Source organism: Macaca thibetana, chromosome 3, assembly GCF_024542745.1.
Source record: "Macaca thibetana thibetana isolate TM-01 chromosome 3, ASM2454274v1, whole genome shotgun sequence".
NCBI lineage: Eukaryota > Metazoa > Chordata > Mammalia > Primates > Cercopithecidae > Macaca > Macaca thibetana.
The window spans coordinates 41,692,838-41,715,394 of NC_065580.1; the positions used below are offsets into that span (position 1 = coordinate 41,692,838).

Here is a 22,557-nt window from a genome sequence, read left to right on the forward strand (position 1 = left end):
GCTCATGCCACCATGTCTGGTTTGTAATACCTATTTTACATATTGTCATTACTGAGTTAGTTGTCGTCTTTCCTCAACCAAAGAGGACATAGTCATCCTTTGAACAACAGTACCTATTTCACAAAGAACTGGTAGCACGACTCTGGAAGGGCATATGTTTACAAACTAAAATGTGGTTCATTTTCAGTATGAAAAATTCTAATAATAAGACCACCTGCAAACAGCAAACCAACATAAACCTCACCACCATATGGAGCTGTTACCATTCAAGGACAAAATCAGCACTCCGAAACTCCACCCCTTCTATAGTTTTCCCTAATCTGTTTTAAGCATCATGTTCTTTAATATTTACAATGGAACCATTTATAGATATCACCTGATTTTTTTTTATTTGGAAAAAAACACTGGTAAGTGATACCTAGCTTAATCTATGACGTGCAATCCTTTACAAAAATTATCCCCAGAATGACTGGGAGAAACGTAGTCCCTCTATTCTTGGTACAAGAAAGCTGACTGTACTCCGTTGTTCAGAGTATTTTCACAGACACAAGAAATGTTCTGATTTGTTACCACATGAAGTAGTACAAGCAAACTTAGGCTTGCATGTAAGAAGGAGGAATGTATAATTATTTGGATATTTAATAAAATAGTTTATTACTCTGTATCAGACATGAATCAAGATGGAATTCACTTAATGGTCACTTCAATAATAGAAGAAGCCTGATACCAATGTGTAAGCCAGTGTGATGGTGAAATAAACACTGAATTCAAAATCGTGAATTCCAAATTCTTATCCAGCACATTACCTACATTGGCTGTGTTACTTTAGTCACTTCCCTGCTCTCGACAGTTTTCCTCACTGATAAACTAAGAGGTGGAGAAGGCTAATTGTGATGTCCCCTCCAGTGCTAACATCTCTGATTATATGATCTGAGTCTGCAGAGTCCCATGGCAGAGGCCAAGAATTCCTTGCGTAATTGTCCTAGCCCTCACCCTGCCATGACTATGGCTATTTTCTACTAAAAAGGATGAAAGTCTGAATAGTATGAGTTTAGAAGATCATCTGGGTAGAGGGGCTCAGGTTGGAAAACAGCTCAAGTGATTGCATTCCTGGTGAGAATAAGTTTGTGACTCAATTTAGATCAGCCTCCCAGGGAAACTTTGGAAGCCTAAAAATATCTCCTATATCTTCTAGGAGTGGTATCTCATTTCTCACAGGATCTTCAAGCTCAGAGCTTCAAAGTTATTGTAGATGAGTTTAAATTCTTTAACCATTTGTGGTTAAAAAATTATAATGCATACCTAGGATAGGGTCAAATGTTTAGTCTAGAGATAGGAAACTCTACTTTTTCTAGATATTCAAACCATGAAGGAAAGTTCAGGTGAAAAAATAGAAACCTGAACTCATGCTTGCGATTACATCAAATGAATTAATCCCGGTTTACTTTACTATAAATTAGAGTTCTGATCCCAAAGCAGAGTTGTTTCTAAGTAGAATGATCAGTTGGAAAAATTCTAAGGCTACAGTGTTTTCTATTGTGTGAGGTCACTTAATAAAATCACCATTATCATTTTAACTTGTTTTAAAAATACAGTACTTTATATGTCTCTATCCTAAGAATATTATGACAGTTTAATTTTGAGAAATTAATTAACAGAATACAGAAGAACCAATGATTATCTCAATAACAAATGAAAAGGAATCTGATAAAATTTCAATATCTGTTTCTGATAAATGTTCTTAATAAACTTGAATATAAAGATATATTATTAACCTGAAAAAGGATTTCTTCCTCAAAATAACAATCAATGCCATAATTAATAAAAGTCTAGATGCATTACATTTAAAATCAGGAAAAAACGGAATAGTAGCTATTACTACCATTTAACATTTTTCTAGAATTTCTAGCTAATACAACTCAACAAGAAAAATGATTGAGGTACGAATATTGGAAAGAAGAAGAAAAAGTATCATCAGCATAGAATATGATTGTGTAACAAATGTAAATGAATCAAGAGTTTAAAAGATAGAGGTTTAAAAAAGAACTATGTTAAGAAAATCGATTTCTATATACCAAACATGACAACTAATTAAATGAGCATCCCATTCATAGTAACAATATAACAAAAGATACATTGTAATAGCAATAAGATGTATATCTTAAAATATACAACTCACAAAACATTATTGGAACTTTTTTTTGTTTTTGTTTTGTTTTGTTTGAGACGGAGTCTCGCTGTGTCGCCCAGGCTGGAGTGCAGTAGTGCAATCTCGGCTCACTGCAAGCTCCGCCTCCCGGGTTCACGCCATTCTCCCGCCTCACCCTCCGAGTAGCTGGGACTACAGGCGCCCGCCACCACGCCTGGCTAGTTTTTGGTATTTTTTTTAGTAGAGACGGGGTTTCACCATGTTGGCCAGGATGGTCTCGATATCCTGACCTCGTGATCCACCCGCCTCGGCCTCCCAAAGTGCTGGGATTACAGGCTTGAGCCACCGCGCCCGGCCTATTGGGACATATTTTAAAAGTCTCAAATAAATGGAGAGACTTAAAACTTTCTAAAATGAAGAACTTAATATTGCAAAGATTACATTCCCCTCCAAGTTATTTTATAAGATTAGTGCAATCTTCATGAAAATTTAAAGATTTTTTGGAAGAGAATTTTTGGCACTATAAGGGTAGGGACTGTCAGTCTCAATTTTGGCAGCAATCCTAACACCATGCACAATACCAAGCACAGAATATCCACTCAACAAATATTTGCTGAATCAATGAATACAATGATTATACATTTCATTTGGAAGAGAATTCATCAAAAACATTTGAGGAATAAGAATAATGTGTCAGAGTTTACATTACTGGATATGAAAACATAAAGCCATAATAATATGTGACAAGACAAAGAAAGAGACTCATTTATCTGGCAAGTCCAGGAACATGTCCAAGCACATGTAATACTTTAATATATTATAAAATACAGCATTTTACTTCAATGGAGAAAGAGATCATGCAATAAATGATGGACGAACTGGATACTCATCTTTTTGTAATTAGATTTCTACCTCATACATGCATCACAATGAATTCCAAATAGAACAGATAGTTAAATATAAAAGATGAAATAATAAAAACATAGCTGCATGCTTACATAACATTTGGGTGGCATGGGTCTTTATAAAAGAATAATGTCAAAGCAGAAAACAAAGAAGATATATAGATTTGCCAGCAAATTTTTCAAAAATTAAAGCTTTTAATTGTTAAACAAAACAAAACTCACTAGAAACAAAATTCAAAATTACAAGGCAATTGACAGGCTAGGGAAAATATTCAGTCATGTATCAAGAAAGAGACAAATACATCAAAATAAAAACACACAAAGAACATGAAAGGCAATTCACACACAAAAGAAGAAATATAAATGCATAATTAATATACAAAAATATTAAACTCACTAGGAACCAAAAGTAATGCAAATGAAAATAACAATATGCTCTTTTTCACTTAGCATTTTAAAAACATTTTTTAAAATACCTATTGTTAGGACTGAATTTTCATAGTTTAGTATCAGGAAAGTAAATTAGTAGTACACCTTTTCTGGAAAGCAATTTATTTGTATTTGTACATTTAGGTAGAGAGTCAAGAACACCTTCTAAGAGTCAGCTTTTAAAGGGGTGTGTACTGAAGGATGTTTTTATAGTAGTAAAAAATTGAGGCAATTTAAATATTCAATGATGAGGAATTGATTAAATAAATCGTGGTACAGCCATATGATTCATGAAAGTAATTAGGTAGAAAAACATCTAATGACCCAGAAAGGCATTCACAACACATTAAAGGGAGAAGCAGATTAAAAGGACATTATGTAATGATGACCTCTCCCCTTTATTAAGTATAAATTTCCATGGGAAAAAGTTGGAAGGATGAACATCAAATTTATCAGTAATTATCTGATTATTCTGATTATTAATCAGAAAAAAATAAAAATTTGGATAAAAATTTCACATAACTTACAATAATAAATAAAAAGAAAACATGCATACAAAAAAATGGAAGAAAGCAAACACACCTACACTCAGAACTTATAGGATACAGTGAATGCTGGCTTATATACTAAAGCAAAAGTTTAAGATTTTGCTTTTGGCAGGGTAAAGTGAGTGTCAATTTTTTGTTTATTTTGATACAGCAGAGTCGGACAATAGTTTTTGGCTTCATACAAATTGCTAAGGAAAAGAATTTTTCCATATTCATCAAAGAAAATAAAAACATATTCATGCTTAATCCATTGAAGAATTGTTTAAGAGGTTTATTTTTAAATATTTCCTTCATTTTGCCACAATTGTTTATGGTTTTTGCAAAAATACACATATACCACACCTAGAACAGAATCTCAAAACATAAATCTATCTTTCTTTTAGATTCAATGACTAATTCAAAATGTTTTGGTTTTGGTATTTTCCTTTTAGTGCTTACTGATTTTACTAATTATTGCTAGTAACATCTTCACTAGAAATCTAAGCTATATTCTCCATATTTTATAAGAAAAACCTCCTGGATTTGCTGCAATAGCAGCAATAATAGGTTTGGGTCAGATAACACAATAATGAAAGACGTGTTAAAATATTAATTTTAATTTTTTTTTTTTTTTTTTTTTGAGACGGAGTCTCGCTCTGTCGCCCAGGCTGGAGTGCAGTGGCGCGATCTCAGCTCACTGCAAGCTCCGCCTCCTGGGTTTACGCCATTATCCTGGTTCAGCCTCCCGAGTAGCTGGGACTACAGGTGCCCACCACCTTGCCCGGCTAGTTTTTTGTATTTTTTTTTTTTTAGTAGAGACGGGATTTCACCGTGTTAGCCAGGATGGTCTCGATCTTCTGACCTCGTGATCCGCCTGTCTCGGCCTCCCAAAGTGCTGGGATTACAGGCTTGAGCCACCGCGCCCGGCCTAATTTTAATTTCTAAAGTAATACTAGAATCTGCCGTCATTTTAAAGCATTAGCAAAATATATTCCTGTGCCTTATAAAAATCAAACTGGTGCTTCAAGATTTGCTTATAGTATATATACAGAAATAACTAAATGTAAATAACAAGTATTTGTGCACTTAGGTAGAGTCTATTTAAAAATATAGGGACTGGACTAGGTGCAGTGTCTCATGTCTGAAATCCCAGCTCTTTGAGGGGCCAAAGCAGGGAGGATCACTTGAGCACAGGAGTTTGAGACCAGCCTGGGCAACATGATGAGACCCTGTCTCTAAAACTGAAAGGCAGAAAACAAAACAAAACAAAACAAAATAGCAAACATATATATATGCTAACCTATTATTGCTGTTATATATTTAAGTCTATGAAAGGCATATATATACATATGTATATATGCATATATTTTAATAATATAATATAATATAGTCTATTATATATTATAATATAATATAAATTATTATATTATTTATAGTATATATTTATTTGGAATAAATATTACTATATTATATATAACACACATGTTATATATAATTATAATATATTATATATTATAATAATAGGCTAGGGACATACATGTGACATATATATAGGTTTTACATATATATTCCTTTCATATATTTAAATTGGTACAAAGGTAATTATGCTCTTTGCCATTACTTTCAATGGTGAAAGCCACAATTACTTTTGCAGCACTGTATACAGAGCTCTACATGTAGAGAGAGAGAGAGAGCACTTGCTTTGTACCAGAATCTATTCTATGGGCTTAACGCATTTAATTCTCACAACTCTGTAAAACATGTTCTATCCAGCAAAAGAAACTATCATCAGAGCGAACAGGCAACCTACAGAATGGGAGAAAATTTTTGCAATCTATCCACTTGACAAAGGGCTAATATCCAGAATCTACAGGGAACTTAAACAAATTTACAGGAAAAAAACAAACAACCCCATCAAAAACTGGGCAAAGGATATGAACAGACACTTCTCAAAAGAAGACATTTACGCGGCCAACAAACATATGAAAATAAGCTCATCATCACTAGTCATTAGAGAAATGCAAATCAAAACCACAATGAGATACCATCTCACACCAGTTAGAATGGTGATCATTAAAAAGTCAGGAAACAACAGATGCTGGAGAGACTGTGGAGAAATAGGAACGCTTTTACACTGTTGGTGGGAGTGTAAATTAGTTCAACCATTGTGGAAGACAGTGTGGCGATTCCTCAAGGATCTAGAACTAGAAATACCATTTGACCCAGCAATCCCATTACTGGGTATATACCCAAAGGATTATTAATCATTCAACTATAAAGACACATGCACATGTATGTTTATTGCACCATTGTTTCCAATAGCAAAGACTTGGAACCAACCCAAATGTCCACCAATGATAGACTGGATAAAGAAAATGTGGCACATATACACCATGGAATACTATGCAGCCATAAGAAAGAATGAGATCATGTCCTCTGCAGGGACATGAATGAAGCTGGAAACCATCATCCTCAGCAAATTAACACAGGAACAGAAAACCAAACACCATGTGTTCTCACTCGTAAAAGGGAGTTGAACATTGAGAACAGGTGGACACAGAGAGGGGAACAACATACACCAGGGCCCGTTGGGAAGTAAGGAGTGGGGGAGGGAACTTAGAAGACAGGTCAATAGGTGCAACAAACTACCATGGCACATGTATACCTATGTAACAAACCTGCATGTTCTGCATGTGTATCTTGTTGTTGGATTTTTTTTTAGAAGAAGAAATTTTAAAAAAATTAAACTAAACAGTTCTTTCTATGGATACCACTCTCCAATTTCCTCACCTTAGATCTAGCAAAAGTCAAATCATTAAGTGACCATGCTGATGCCTGCTACAAGTAGTTCTCAACCTTGGCAGTATAATAGAATCGCTTGGGGAACATTTCAAGAATGATAGTGTCCCAGGTTTTATACCAGACCAATTAAATTACATTTTCTGGGGTAGGGCAGAGTTGCATCATGGGAACTAAGGGGAAGATGTACAATGCAGTAGATAGCACGAGAAAATGCAGCTGTGTTAGAGATGGAGTTTAGGATGGGGTAAAATATTCAGGACATAGGAGATTGTGGGGAGTACAGTGTCACTCTGGGGTTAGAGAAGCAGCTAGATAAGGGGGTGAGACAGAAAGATAAGAAAGGAATACTACATGGCAGACATTTAGAAGATTTGCTGGAGATGGCAGTCCCTAGGTAGCCAATCACAGGAAGAAACATACATAAATCAAAGTGCCTAAGCCACAGGCCCTCTATGCACAGAATTCCCGAAAGAACACCATCCCTTCTTTAGTGAAGTAAATAAAAATAGTTTACCCCCACATATATTTCATTCACATATTTTGAAATGGTTGCCAGAGGCCCAGTGGATAGAAGTGGTTCTGCAAAGCTGTATTTTGTGGGAGAAACTTGCATCTGTAGAAAACGTGTTAGTGCAGCCAGGCTCTCCCTTTCCAGGCCTTTTTTTTTTTTTTTTTTTTTTTTTTTTTAAATCTAGGAGAGATTAACTGAGAGTCTGACACCTGCCAAGGTTTGAAAAGAAACATTTACCATCTATTTTCTCTGTGGGCTGCCAAGGATTTATCTATAAAACAACACCCCCTTTGCTACCCAAGCCTCTTCCTTTCTCCCTCTCATAACCTGTCTTGCCACTGAAACCTGTTTTACAAAGATTCAAGCCCCCATTCTTTCTGTAACCTCAAGATGGTATACAAGGTTCCATACTGCATTGTGAGGGTGGGTCTTCATCCTGAAGGCTCCCATGTATACACATCAAATACATTTGTGTGCCTTTCCTCTTATCAATCTGCCTCCTGTCAGTAATTTTTCAGCAAACCTTTCGGGGGCCAAAGACCTTGGCCCCCACATTAGCAGTAAGCTTGTATTCAAATGCCTACCCAATGTTTTTATCCAAACATAAGGGACAGAGATCCTCCTTTGCCATATAGACTGTAGTCTGCAACATGAGTACCAGGACTTCTCCTTTACGTCCTTTAATTTTGTGAGGTTTAATGAAAAAAGGTAGTGTGGCCTAGGCTGCACTGACATATGCCTCAATTTGTTGGTAGAAACATGCCCAGAGTTACCTAGGAATCAAGAATATTTTTGAATGAACGCTTGTGAATTTCTTATCATCATAAATGCCTTGTGATAATCATATTCTCTCAGCAATCTGCTTACAGAGCTCCCTCTACTTGACTTCCCTCAGACCATCCTTGATTGACTCTCACATTCAGGATTTCAGCGGCCAGTTTCCCTTCCATGCTAGGAGTCTTTTATTTATTTATTTATTTTTTCTTTTTGAGATGGAGTCTCGCTCTGTCGCCCAGGCTGGAGTGCAGTGGCGCGACCTCAGCTCACTGCAACCTCCGCCTCCACCTCGCAGGTTCAAGCTATTCTCCTGCCTCAGCCTCCCGAGTAGCTGGTGCCCACCACCATGCCTGGCTAATTTTTGTATTTTTAGTATAGACGGGGTTTCACCATATTGGCCAGTCTGATCTCAAACTCCTGACCTTGTGATTTGCCTGCCTCAGGATCCCAAAGTGCTGGGATTACACAGGTGAGCCACCGTGCCCGGCTTTGCTGGGAGTCTTAAATGTTAAAGACAATGTTGCATCTATCTGGCTGCTAAGTCAGATGAAGAAAAAACAACTGCATAGTTAATGGTGAGAAGTCATAGCTAATAATATTTAAAATTACAGCAGTACTTCAGAAAGATTAGCTCCTTCATGATGGCATTTCCTTTTTTTTAACCTTTCACAGTTAACAGCAAATTTTATAGTACTTTTCTCTATCAGTCCTGACACCAACCAAATATTTTTATGCCACAACTGTCATTGTTTAGAGGGACTAAGAATGTGTAGACATTCTTAAAGTATGACCATCTAGTTCTAAGAGAAGAAGAGAAGTGTTATAGCAGTTTCAAGAATCCCTGGCTCATTTATCCTTGCTCAGTGAAAGAAAAGAAGAAATACCCATAAAGAATACTATAAATAGGAAGGTACTGGTGTAAGTTATGTAAAAGGATGGAGAAAATGTACAGAAATACTATAATGGCTAAATTTTCTCCCCCTCTTTTATTTTTATAGGAGATGAAAAGAATTAAATCAAGAGATCAGATACCCTGAAAAAAAACTGCACTAATCTAAATGGCCACTATGGCTATCTAAATTATTTAAGACCTAACAATTTGCAAATTTTTCACTATTTAAAACTGCATGGTGTCAGCGTGGCTTTTTCTCCATGACAAGGGTGAAAAACCTGCAGCCTCATCACACTCGTGCCATTCCCAATATAAATATTATTCTCTCTGCCTTCTCACTATACACATTTCAGCTGCTTCTTCCCCCTGGATCCTTCACTCACCAACATTCCATTGGTTATCAGTAGGAGCTGAGATGGTGGAAACACGCTTTCCCCTTCAAACGTGCTGCTAGTTCCAGAGCTGTAGCCTTGGGCTCAGGAGTACCTCTCCACTCACCGCCGTGCATGGACAACTAATACACCATGAAGGGCTTTTAAGATCTCCTTTGCTGGGATATTTTTAATCTTGAGAAGTTTAAGAACAATTTCATCTTTCTCCATACCTACTTCATTCTCCTATCCCTTATTTTTGTCTGTAGGTTTGGCACTTAGCATGACTGGTTCTTGGGGGGATTTCATACAGTTCCTCCTCCGGGTATAACTAACTGAGAAGATCTCGTTGATTCCTGCCCTGCTACCTGTTGTGAACTTTCTTCAGATTTGCCCCTGAAGTGACCCTGGAAGAATCCTCAGCCTTCAAGCTCTGTAGCCTGTGTCTCCTAAGAAGATGCAGAGAAGCTCAGCAGAACCAAGGCTGGTTACTAGAGTCACCATTCTGTTGAGTACCTAAGTACAAGCATTATAATTATAATCATATTTTAATAGCAATCATAATCTAATATGGTGAAAGGGTCAAAGGCTTTGGAGCTAAAGAAACAGATATTTCTCAAATTTGCCATATATGTAAGTTTAGGAAAGTTACTTAATTTCCCTTATGCTCAACTTCCTATTATATAAATTAGAGATAATTTTTGCTCCATGGAGTTACTAGGAAAATTAAATAAAATAATCTGCATAAAGAGCTTCATATTGAACTGGAACCGATTAGGTACTCAATAAATATTAAACTGTTCTATATCATGTTTATTTTTTGGCATACACCAGACCAAAAAAAATTCTACAGACATGTCCATGTGTCATACAAACTTTGACATTTAGGTTTTTGCTCACATGAAACTATGTTGGTGGGATCTAGAGAAATAAATTATTTTACAAGCCAAGCAGAGAATAGAAAGGGGCCTTCTAATTAGACCCCTCTTCTAGCTTCTACTCAGTAGTGCTTATGTTAATCGATAGAAGCAGCATGCAATGGAGAACACGACAGGGAGAAATTTTGAGTTTCACTGAAATCTTGGCCATGACATAACAATTACTTGAAATATCATTCACTTCAATCCAACAATCATTTATTGAAAATGTTAAATACTTACATGATGTATATGATAGGATCAGAGTGAACTGTACTCCATACCCTGATTCAAAACAACCAGCAAAACTTATTTTCTAAAAATTACATCAAATAGAATCAGAAGCTGTGAATAAAATTGTTTCTCAAAGCTCTGGGTGGTGCTGTGATTGAGAAAAATCATCTCAAAGGTAACTTAAAAGACATTTAATTCTCCATCTACCTCATTTAAATTTGCTAATAAAATATTTTTTATCCCCAATTTCCCACATGATTTCAGATTTCCATAAGAATATATATTATGGATCTATTATTTCAAAAGTCAGAAAAATTTATTCTAGGAAATTCTCAAGAGCATTAGAGAACATTCTGGACCTAAGTGTAGTTATTTTTGTTAAGATAAGTTTTAAGTGCATTTTTCATGGAGGTATATGAACTGAAACTTTTTAAGCAATGTAACACAAATGGCATTCTTTGGGAGACACTGTAGCACTGCTTAACTCCCTGAGGCATAAAGACCAATACAAACACAAAGCAATTCATATGGTAAGTAAACACCCCAAAGCAAATATTGTACACAGCCTTAACAAGAAGATTAAACAAGTCTTGAACCTTTCGCCTTTTATAGGTTACAACCAAGGATTCAAATAATGCTTTCATGATGTAGAAAATAATAAATCAGAGTCACATTGGACAGCAGCTGGGGAACATACAAGGCACTTAAACACCACAAAGCCTGGATTTTCAGATGTGCAGCTCTTCACACTGATCAGATGTAAGATATTAAGAAAATAAATTGCAAGAGAAATTTGTTGCTATACTTTAAATTTTTAGTATTTTTCTTTGAAACAATTCAGCATGCAGATATGACTTCAAAATATTACAAACATTCATATGTATAATTAGCTGCATTTGACCTAATTCTGCTGACATTGTCTCCTGACATTCTCCTGTTGAATACAGCAAAATAAAGGCACCAGTAACCTCATGTACCAGTAAGATAATGTGATTTGGAATCGTAACAGAAAATAATTTTTAAGCAACCAATTTATTTTGCTGAGCTCAATGAGAGTGTAAATTGCCACCTGTGTTCCAGGACATTTTAGTTTCAAAGGATTTTTACTCATCCTCACTAGAGTTTTAGGTGGTTCCTTAGTGTTTGGAGTTGGATTCATCCTTTATATTTTTATACCTATTAACCAGATTTCCTAGTCCTTTAATAATCACCAAAATGAATATAGTTATGTGATACATAATGAATGTACAAATGAGATCCTTACCCCTAAATATAACAAGATTCCATAGAACATAAATCTCCAGAAAAAGCATCGCCGAAGGGCATTAATGAGTTTGGGATTTTTCTTTGAAGCCAGCTCTCTATCCCATTCTCTGCAAAAGAATAAAAAGTGGGACCAATAAGTTGCATGTGCAAATATTTCAGTTGTCCTGTTTCCCTTAACATAGTTTGATTCACACAAGTATATCCAAGGAGATTAACCCAAGGATTTATAGAGACAAAACCTCATGGAGACCCTCCAGCACCAAACACTCAGCCAGATATTTGGCAGAATTCAATGCTCTGCCTTGTATCACTGTGCAGGGAATTGATTTCATGAAAAGGCCACATTGTATGTGTTAAAGAAAAGTGTTGGCCTTCTAAAGAACAATGAAAAGGGTGGACAAATAAAGTAAGGCTTTTACAAATAGTCATTGCTGTGCTTAGAACAAGGGAGAAAAAATAAACACATAAATATTCTACATTTTTCCCTTACACCTTGATCTTTATCGGTTTAGAACTGTGGCAGATTTTACAAGATTTCACTGACAAATCAAAAACAAGTTAAAATGTCAGGTGGCTTTTTCTGTGATTTAACATGAGAAAAATCTGTTAGACTTTGTTTTTAAAAGTAGAGGCATAAAATATCATTAAACTTCATTTTCAACTACTAAAATCATTTATTAGAGTAAAAGTCTTTGAAAAATGAGAACAGGATCAAATTATATATTTTCTATTATAGTAAGAATAGACATTAAATAGTCTGAAAACTGGCTGAAATCTAGCAAACTTTGTTTTCTTTTAAATATTATAGGAACACCAGTTGATTGTATTTATTAAGTTATTGCCATTGATTTCTGTTAATAAAAGCCTTTTTTCTCTTCACAAAGGAACAAAATATCTGTAAAAATTATCATCTTAATTTTCAAACTGTACAGAGATGAAAAATTTCATGAACCACAAGCAAGAACTACGTAAACAATTAGATAAAGGCTTTACATTTCATCAATGGTTATTCCCATTACTATCAAGTTACCATAAATAAACTTAGCTCTAAATCACTCTAAAGGAGTAATAGGCTGGGGCAGTGGCTCACACCACTAATCCCAACACTTTGGGAGGCCAAGGCGGGCAGATCACTTGAGGTCAGGAGTTCAAGACCAGCCTGGCCAACATAGTAAAACCCTGTCTCTACAAAAATTAGCCGGGCATGGTGGTGCATGCCTGTAGTCCCAGCTACTTGGGAGGCTGAGGGAGGAGATTTGCTTGAACCCAGAAGGTGGAGGTTGCAGTGAGCTGAGATCACACCACTACACTCCAGCCTGGGCAACAGAGCGAGACTGTCTCAAAAACAAACACCACAAATTAAAAAAAAGCATAAAGGAGTAATATACAGCTGAGATTTGAAGACAAGCTTGGCAATCTCTGAGCATGGATCTTAGCATCCCCCAGAAGCTCGCTAATGAGAGCCTTTCTACAAAGCCTAATTACCTTTTCCCATCTATTTACCTCCCCACACTCTTCTCCACCATTCTCTCACAAACAGAGCTAACCTCCCATTCATAACATTTGGTTACTCAGAGTAAGAAGCTAAATATGGAGCAGACTCACCTTCTCCATCAAAGGAGAAATGGATCAGATGGGAAAGCCAAGGAAGGGGTGTGTACATAAACCAACAAAATGGGTTCAATGTGAAAAAGTGGTCCACACCGAAGTTATGTAGAAAGGTGTCGTTATATTTCATAAGAGGTCTCTAGTGACCCTGGGCAATGTAGTTTTAGGAACATGGTGGAAACCATACTTCAGGAGCTGAGATATAAATGAAAGAGAAGTAGAGAGACCAGGAGAGCAGAGAATATTAGCTATGAAAGAAAAAAAAGAGAATGGGGTAGTTACCTGAGGAGAAGGCAAGGTTGGGGAATTTCTTTAATGGATGAAACTTGAACAACTTGGTGCCACAAATTGTTAGCACCAAGAGTAGGTGGTGTGGTTCTAGTAGCACCACATACCAGGCCCAAATCAGAAGGGAATAAGTTTTATTCTTATAAAGTTCATATCCTGACTACAATCTTGGAATGGATATGTGATCTGCATACTGCAGTTATGTAGAAGATTCAATCCATGGTCACAAAATGGAGCCAGATGGGTTAATGTTCTTCAACCATCTGGCAACCACTTGAGGGCCATGGTCACAAGGCAGTTATGAAACGTGAAGCCAGGGTCACTTTTCCAAGGATGCAGAGGTACAAAGTACCAAAAATGGTATGTCACTCTTCCAAAATACTTCAATAAATTTCAAATACCAATTTTATAAGAAAAGAAGTAACAGGGTGAAGAGATACAAAAACAAAACAAAAATAATAGAATGTATGGGTTTGTACTGGCACAGCATTGTTGAATTGAAGTAAAATAGGCATATTTTTTAAATTGAATCAACATGGGGGATACAGTGAAAACTGAAGAGAAAAAAATGTTAAGCCAGATAATTCTGCAAATTCAGATTCATGTCCTCTATCTGGCCATAAATACAAACGTATCAGCAGTACATATTTTTCAGTTAACCCAGCCCTACTCTGATTAATCATTCCCTCACCATTCAATTAAAATTTAGATATTCAAAGCCAGGCACCGTGTCTCACACCTACAATCCCAGCATTTTGGGAGGCCGAGGTGGGCGGATCACTTGAGGTCAGGAGTTCAAGACCAGCCTGGCCAACATGGCAAAACCCCACCTCTACTAACATACAAAAATTAGCCAGGCGTTGTGGCAGGTGCCTGTAAACCCAGCAACTCAAGAGGCTGAGGCAGGAGAATCACTTGAACCTGGGAGGTGGAGGTTGCAGTGAGCCAAAATCACAACATTGTACTCCAGCCTGGGTAACACAGCGAGACTCTGTCTCAACAACAACAACAACAACAAAAACTTAGATATTCAATATCCATTATATTATTTTAAACTTGTCAATATACCTGCAATGGATTATGTTTTATATTTTATCTCTCCAGCAATGCTACAGGTTTCTGTGTAATGCTAGCCATTTCACCTTCAATCATTGATTCATTCGACAAATACTTATTGAGTATATACCATATGCCAGGTCCTATTCTAGACACTTGGGGATGCATCATAAACAAAAGAGATCAAACCCAATAAAAAATAAAAAACAAAACAAAGTATCCCTACCTCATGGCACTTGCACACACCAAGTGTTCATTAATAGAAGCTGGCCCTTGATCTTAAAAGTGTGAATCTGCAATTACTAGCTTAATTCTTTGAATAAAATCAATAAAAATAAAGTTTAATATCTTACTTTGCCTTCAAAATACCAAAGAAAGGAAATGAATTTAATTAAAAGAAACAAATTGCAAGTCAACTCAATGTTTTTACATTGGTACAATAATTTATTAGCTATGTCCTATCTTTTATCCCCACTCACTCTCCCTTTTATCTGGCATCAGGCCTGTGCTATTGGCACAAGACTTAGCCTAGCTCATTCTAGACTATCAGTGGCCCAAGGGGTAAGCATTGTGACTCAAGAGTCTCTGGGGTTTTTCACATTTAACCAAGGACAAAGGGCTCCTTCTTTCAAGGTCCTTAAAGATAGGAGTGAAGAATTCTAACCAAGGATCCACTTTATGTAGAAAGCCCGTGCGGTCTGAGAAAATAAAACCAGCATAAGGCAAATGCCACCAGGTGGCATTTGAGTCCTTGGTCCCATTGAGTTCCTAAGGCCAGTTCTCTACCTAGGTCTTCACAGAGTTCGGGCTTCATGAGCCAATAAACTCCTTTTTATTTACTTAAGCTAGTTAATTGGGTTTCTGTCACTGGCAATCAAAAGGGTCCTAACCTTTTGATTGGAAAGGAAATTGAGAAATTCTTTATGGTGGGGACTACCATTCCTAGAGAGCAAGGCAATACAGACCTCAGCTGGAATCATGGTTCTGTCATTCATTAACTGGCAAAGCATATCATCTCTCTGAGCCTCAGTTTGCTTTTCTATAAAATGGAGATAATGATGCTTTCCACTCAGAGTGGCTGAGAGAAGATATTCTACCTGGCATGTAATAGGTACTCAAAAATATACAATTCTTTATATTTGTTCAATAGCCAGTAGTCATTAGCTTAAGACTTCCCAGGGAGTACATTTGTATTCAAATATAAAGATTTTTGAAAGCAAATATACACAATTTACTTCATAATGGTGTTACTTTAGTTTTCACAAAATCCATCTCATGGTCTCTAATGAGATAAATTATCTGAAACCGAATTTTCCAGGAAAAAAAAAAATCATTTCTCAGGAAACTGATTATTTTTCTTTTACAATTTTATTGTTTAATGATTTCAGTCAATGAGACGTTCCTTTTTTTTTTTTTTTTTTTTTAAGAGAGAGAGAGGGTTTTGTTCTGTCACCCAGGCTGGAGTACAGTGGCACAATCATAGCTCACTACAACCTCAAACTTCTGGGCTCAAGTAATCCTCCTGCTTCAGCCTCCTGAGTAGCTGGGAATACAAGCATGCACTACCATTCCCAGCTAACTTTTTTATTTTGTGTAGAGATAAGATCTTGCTGTGTTGCCCAGGCTGGTCTCAAACTCCTGGTCTCAAGCAATCCTCTCATCTTGGCCTCCCAAGTAGTTGGGATTGCAGGCATTAGTCAGTAATGGCTTCTATTTTTAAATATAAGAATTAAACCTACAATATGTTTCAATATGCTTCCTTTCTTTTCTCTAAATAATAATATGAATTTTTCTCTTCAACTAAACAATGTACATGAATATACCTTTCCAATTTTTCAGATAGATTGTCAGCAGAATCAGCAGAAGGGATTTGGTATATATCTGACAATTCCAGGCGCTGTCTGTATCCTTTCCTCAAAATTGGTCTGGTCCAGCTAAAATAAAGAGAGGAGGAAGAGATATTCACTTGATTTGGTCTCCAATACAGATTTAGAATCTGATACCGTTCAAATTTTCTGGCATGTGAAAAATTATGTACACGTAATTATGAGAATAAAATAAGTCAATTTCTGTAAATACCAGGCTTCATCTCTTACAGGGTACACCTGTATAAAACATCAGTATCTCTGAACTAACATGACTGACACTTTGTCAAAGGGATTGGGAATAATGGTATGGTTTTTCTCAGGGGAAAAAAGCAAACTGCTAAACATTCCATATTTAAATTATTCTTTAAAAAAAAAACTGCCCCCAAACAATCATATACTAGCAGTTTATAGCAAATTGCTGAAGTCCAGCCTCTTCTATTTCAAATATAAAATGAACTCTGAATAAGACAGGCACTTAATCAAAACTTAATCAAAAGCCTTATATAATTTTGTTACTGTAGCACAGCATACTCACTAATGAGCTATTCGTTGTAGGAACTGACTATAGCCAGAGAGTTAGTGACTAGTTTCTATCAATTTGTTGACTTAATTATCATGTTTGAATCATTACTTGAGGGTAGGATCATAACTTTCTTATGTTTTGTCTCGTCACTCCATAGCAGCTACACTCATCTGCCCTCTAGGCATCAATAAATAATAATTTATAATGGAAATGAGTAAAGTTGGCATGGGAAATCACTATGCAGGATACTCTAGTGATTTTCAAAAGTATTGTTTCTAACTATTGAGGATAAGGCAGAATAATCTTCATAAAGATAGGAAAATCTAGAAAGAAGAAAGTGGAAGAGGAGGCAGAAGAGGGATTGTGAAATCAATCATGTACAAAGAGAAATTTCTAAATAAAATTTGAGAGCATGAGAGCTTTCTCAGGTAAAATTTTGTGTATTTATTAAAGAAAGGAATTGAACTGGGATTTAGTGAGTCCAAAACCTATGCTTTTTCCCTCAGCATCTTTCTTTTCTCTGGAGAATTCTAAAATTTGGTGTCATTCAGACCTTATTTGGTAATGTATCAAAAGCACCAAAAATCAAAAGGGAGTGCTTTAGCAATATCTGAGAAGCAAGATAAATTCATAAAAGAAAAAATATTCTAGCAAAGCCATTCAGAACAAAGAGAAAGGGCTATGCCAAATGCAAACATTTTGACACTGTTCTGGGGCAAAACCTTGCAGGTGGCCCTCATGTCCAACCTCATTGCTCCCACCCTAAGGGTCCAGGTCCTTCTTTATACTTCCTTGGTCTGGAACTTCTTCAGTAGGTGCCTGCCCTGGGTTCCTGATATCTCTACAACTTGTCCTTCATTAAAACTTAACTGAATTAGGGCTCTAAGGTTAAGTAACTTCATCATTTATTCCTTACTAAGCTATTAATGAGTGATTATGGTTTACTATGGCATGTTTTTTCCATTAATTTGCAATATCTGCATTTTAACAAGAGCTGTCTTTAACAAAGAGCGATAATTAGGTTTAGTCTTCATTGCCCAGTTTGATTGATTTGCAATTTTTCCTGGAGAGCAATAATGAAAATACTTGAGGCCAGTCTGAATACAGCAGGAAAATGAGTGCCATAATCATGCAGGGTCTTCAGGGGGCATCGTCTGAGAAAGTGATGGCACACCCACTTGGTGCATACCATCCCAGTATCTAACATAAAGAACAAAAGGAAAGTCGAACATATAGGAGGCAGTTAGGCTGTAAAAAAATCTGGGACAGCAATTTACGATCTAATTTAGATTATGAGTCCTTGTAAACTAAAGTCAAGAAGTGAAAAGGTGAAGTAAGTGTTTACTACTAATAAAAAACTGTGTATTTAGTGCTTTCCAAAGTGCCTTCATAAACATAAGCAGGTTGTGGTTTTCATTTGAAAATCTTCCTAAATGAGTAGAACAAAAAGGGATCATTGCCCAATTTTACAGATAAAGAAATGGAAGCTTAGAGATGCTAAACTGGACTAAATGGCAAAGACTAGATTTTTCCACATTCTTCTGACTTCATTCATTCTTTTACCATGTTCAGCTTTCCCTATTTAAGAAAATTTAGTATGCTGGGTTGTGCTAGACAGACAGCTGGGAGAGGAGCCTCAAAGCAGGAAGAAAAAATAGCAGACTGCATGTAGCGGTGTTGCATGCAGGCAAATATTTAACAATCCCCTCTCCGGAAAACAAAAACAAAAACTGACTTATGGCATTTGCCAATTTCTATGATGTAAATACGCTCATCATCACCATTTTCAAGCAACCAAATATAAAGTCATTGAACACAGAGTTGGGAAGGGATACACAGTTGCATATTAGAATAGTACAATGAAAGTACAATAGAATACAGTCCCCCTTTCAAATACAATGAAGGCAAACAACCTTAATAGCATAGATAATAGTAAAATGTAAAATAATTAGGAAGTGATAACTTCTGAGGTTTTTCTTTTTTTCTTTTTCTTTTTTTTCTCTTTTTTTTTTTTTTTTTGAGACAGAGTTTCACTCTTACTGCCCAAGCTGGAGTGCAATGGAACAATCTCGGCTCACCACAACCTCCACCTCCTGGGTTCAAGGAATTCTGCTGCCTCAGTCTCCCAAGTAGCTGGGATTACAGGCATGCACCACCACACCCGGCTATTTTTTTTATAATTTTAGTAGAGACAGGGCTCCTCCATGTTGGTCAGGCTGGTCTCAAAACCCTGACCTCAGGCGATCCACCCGCCTTCGTCTCCCAAAGTGCTGGGATTACAGGCGTGAGCCACTGCGCCTAGGCAGCCAATGTTAGAGTTTTTAATACTTTTGTTTTAATATAATTTATTTAATTATAAGTTGAAATAATTTAATTTTTAATAATGGCCATGTTTAACAATTAGCTCACAAATTTTCTGAAAATTTAACAATCAGCTCAGCTGGAAAGAGCTAAGTGCAGCAGATCACTTACTTCCAGATGTTTGAAAGGCTTAGAATGAAGGTAATGGCACCGTGTGTGGATGGAAAGAAAAGAACCTGTAGAACATTTAGTAAAAAGGAAAATGTGCTCCCACTATGAATAAATTCTGCATTTCCAATATGTTTGAAATTATTAAAATATGATACTATATTTACAAATCAGCAGAATTTCACTGTCAATACCATACAAAAAAAGGCATTTTCAAGAAATTTAAAAATAAATCTCAAGGTATTTTACAAAATATAAACATAACTCTTTTGATCCATATCTACAACCCAGTGACCATTCCCATAAATGGCCAGTTCATTTCAAATAACACAATTTGTGAGTTGCTTTTATAAAAAGCTTCCTATGTTATCTGTGCCCATTTTAATAAGTTATGTTACACCATGACACATAGTTTTGATTAGCAAGAATGCCATAGCCTAGCATCATCAAACCAAACAAATTCAGTAATATAAAGACTTAAGTTCACCATCCATAATTATTAGTATCATTTAGTAGTTCCTGGAAGATTCACTAGAATAAACCTCTATTTATATCCTGAAATAGAAATTGGGTTTAAGGTAAATTATGATAATTAAAATCCATTATGCTTATGCTGCCCAACAATGGCCACAGAGTCATCTTAAGGATATATTTTATTTTGTGAGGTTAAATCAATAAAGTTGAATGAAAATTATGTCCCATCAAGGAATTCTCCATGCCTACCTCAGGCCAGTCTTAGAAATACAAAAAAAAAAAAAAAAAAAAAACCCAGACATATATACTTAGACACTTTATGAAATATTAGTTAGTGCAAAACTCCAGCTACCCTTCCCTTTGAAAAAACCTGAGTTTATTAAACCTAGAATTTTTAAATGCACAGTCAGGATTTTTACTTCAGCATTTCTTCCACTAGAAATCAATGATCACCCAGGTGTTTCATGAGACAAAGCAGACACACCTGGAATAACCAAACAGCAATAAACTTGGCTCTGCCTTTCACTTGCTCCTGCTGTCTTCTCCTCTCAATTAATTTCAGAAGCTCTGGAGAACTAATTATTTGCTGCTAAACAAAAGACTACAAACCAATACTGAAAAATCTTCTGGAGATCCAGGATTTACAACCATATAGGCACCTTAATGGAAATTAATTTGCTAACTTCATGTCTAATGAATTCAAACATTAAATAGAAAATTGATCTACCCATTTCATGAGATGCTTCTAAAATATAAACATTATTAGGAACAGAAGAATATTAAGAAAATATCAAAAAATATATTTTCTTTTTTGTTTCTCTATATTCTCTAATGTTTAAAATAGCATGCGTAATTTTGGAAGGAAAGAATTCTTTTTTATTAAAGAAAAGGGGGGGGCGGAGAAAGATGGCCGAATAGGAACAGCTCCAGTCTCCAGCTCCCAGCGCGGGCGACACAGAAGACAGGTGATTTCTGCATTATCAACTGAGGTACTGGGTTCCTCTCACTAGGGAGTGCCAGACAATCAGTGCTGGTCAGCTGTTGCAGCCCGACCAGCGAGAGCTGAAGCAGGGCGAGGCATCACCTCACCTCGGAAGCGCAAGCGGGAAGGGAATCTCTTTTCCTAGCCAGGGGAACAGAGACACACAAAACCTGGAAAATCTGGTAACTCCCACCCCAATACTGCGCATTAAGCAAACGGGCACACCAGGAGATTATATCCCACACCTGGCCAGGAGGGTCCCACGCCCACGGAGCCTTCCTCATTGCTAGCACAGCTGTCTGCAATCTAACCGCAAGGCAGCAGCGAGGCTGGGGGAGGGGCGCCCGCCATTGCTGAGGCTTAAGTAGGTAAACAAAGCCCTGGGAAGATCGAACTGGGTGGAGCTCACAGCAGTTCAAGGAGGCCTGCCAGTCACTGTAGACTCCACCTCTGGGGATAGGGCACAGCTAAACAACAACAACAAAAAAGCAGCAGAAACCTCTGCAGATGCAAGCGACTCTGTCTGACAGCTTTGAAGAGAGCAGTGGATCTCCCAACACGGAGGTTGAAATCTGAGAACGGACAGACTGCCTGCTCAAGTGGGTCCCTGACCCCTGAGTAGCCTAACTGGGAGACATCCTCCACTAGGGGCAGACCAACACCCCACACCTCACGGTGGAGTACACCCCTGAGAGGAAGCTTCCAAACCAAGAATCAGACAGGTACACTCACTGTTCAGCAGTATTCTATCTTCTGCAGCCTCTGCTGCTGACACCCAGGCAAACAGGGTCTGGAGTGGACCTCAAGCAATCTCCAACAGACCTACAGCTGAGGGTCCTGACTGTTAGAAGGAAAACTAACAGACAGGAAGGACACCCACACCAAAACCCCATCAGTACGTCACCATCATCAAAGACCAGAGGCAGATAAAACCACGAAGATGGGGAAAAAGCAGGGCAGAAAAGCTGGAAATTCAAAAAATAAGAGCGCATCTCCCCCTCCAAAGGAACGCAGCTCATCGCCAGCAACAGATCAAAGCTGGACGGAGAATGACTTTGACGAGATGAGAGAAGAAGGCTTCAGTCCATCAAACTTCTCAGAGCTAAAGGAGGAATTATGTACCCAGCGCAAAGAAACTAAAAATCTTGAAAAAAGAGTGGAAGAATTGATAACCAGAATAATTAATGCAGAGAAGGCCATAAATGAACGGACAGAGATGAAAACAATGACACGAGAAATACGTGACAAATGCACAAGCTTCAGTAACCAACTTGATCAACTGGAAGAAAGAGTATCAGCGATTGAGGATCAAATGAATGAAATGAAGCGAGAAGAGAAATCTAAAGAAAAAAGAAAAAGAAATGAACAAAGCCTGCAAGAAGTATGGAATTATGTAAAAAGACCAAATCTACGTCTGATTGGGGTGCCTGAAAGTGAGGGGGAAAATGGAACCAAGTTGGAAAACACTCTTCAGGATATCATCCAGGAGAACTTCTCCAACTTTGTAGG

At 37.0% G+C, this 22,557-nt stretch overlaps 2 protein-coding genes across 2 annotated transcripts in view; both read right to left on the minus strand.

Annotated features, from left to right (window-relative positions):
- Window positions 1-22,557, minus strand: part of LSM8 (LSM8 homolog, U6 small nuclear RNA associated) — a 765,242-nt gene that overhangs the window by 653,593 nt on the left and 89,092 nt on the right. The window lies entirely within an intron of this gene.
- The window catches only part of CFTR (CF transmembrane conductance regulator), a 180,832-nt gene that overhangs the window by 135,541 nt on the left and 22,734 nt on the right, over window positions 1-22,557 (minus strand). The window contains exons 2-3 of the mRNA XM_050785105.1: window positions 16,556-16,666; window positions 11,779-11,887 (exon numbers count right to left, since the gene is read on the minus strand). Coding sequence (XP_050641062.1) covers window positions 11,779-11,887; window positions 16,556-16,666 — 220 coding nt within the window. The remainder of the gene's footprint in view (window positions 1-11,778; window positions 11,888-16,555; window positions 16,667-22,557) is intronic.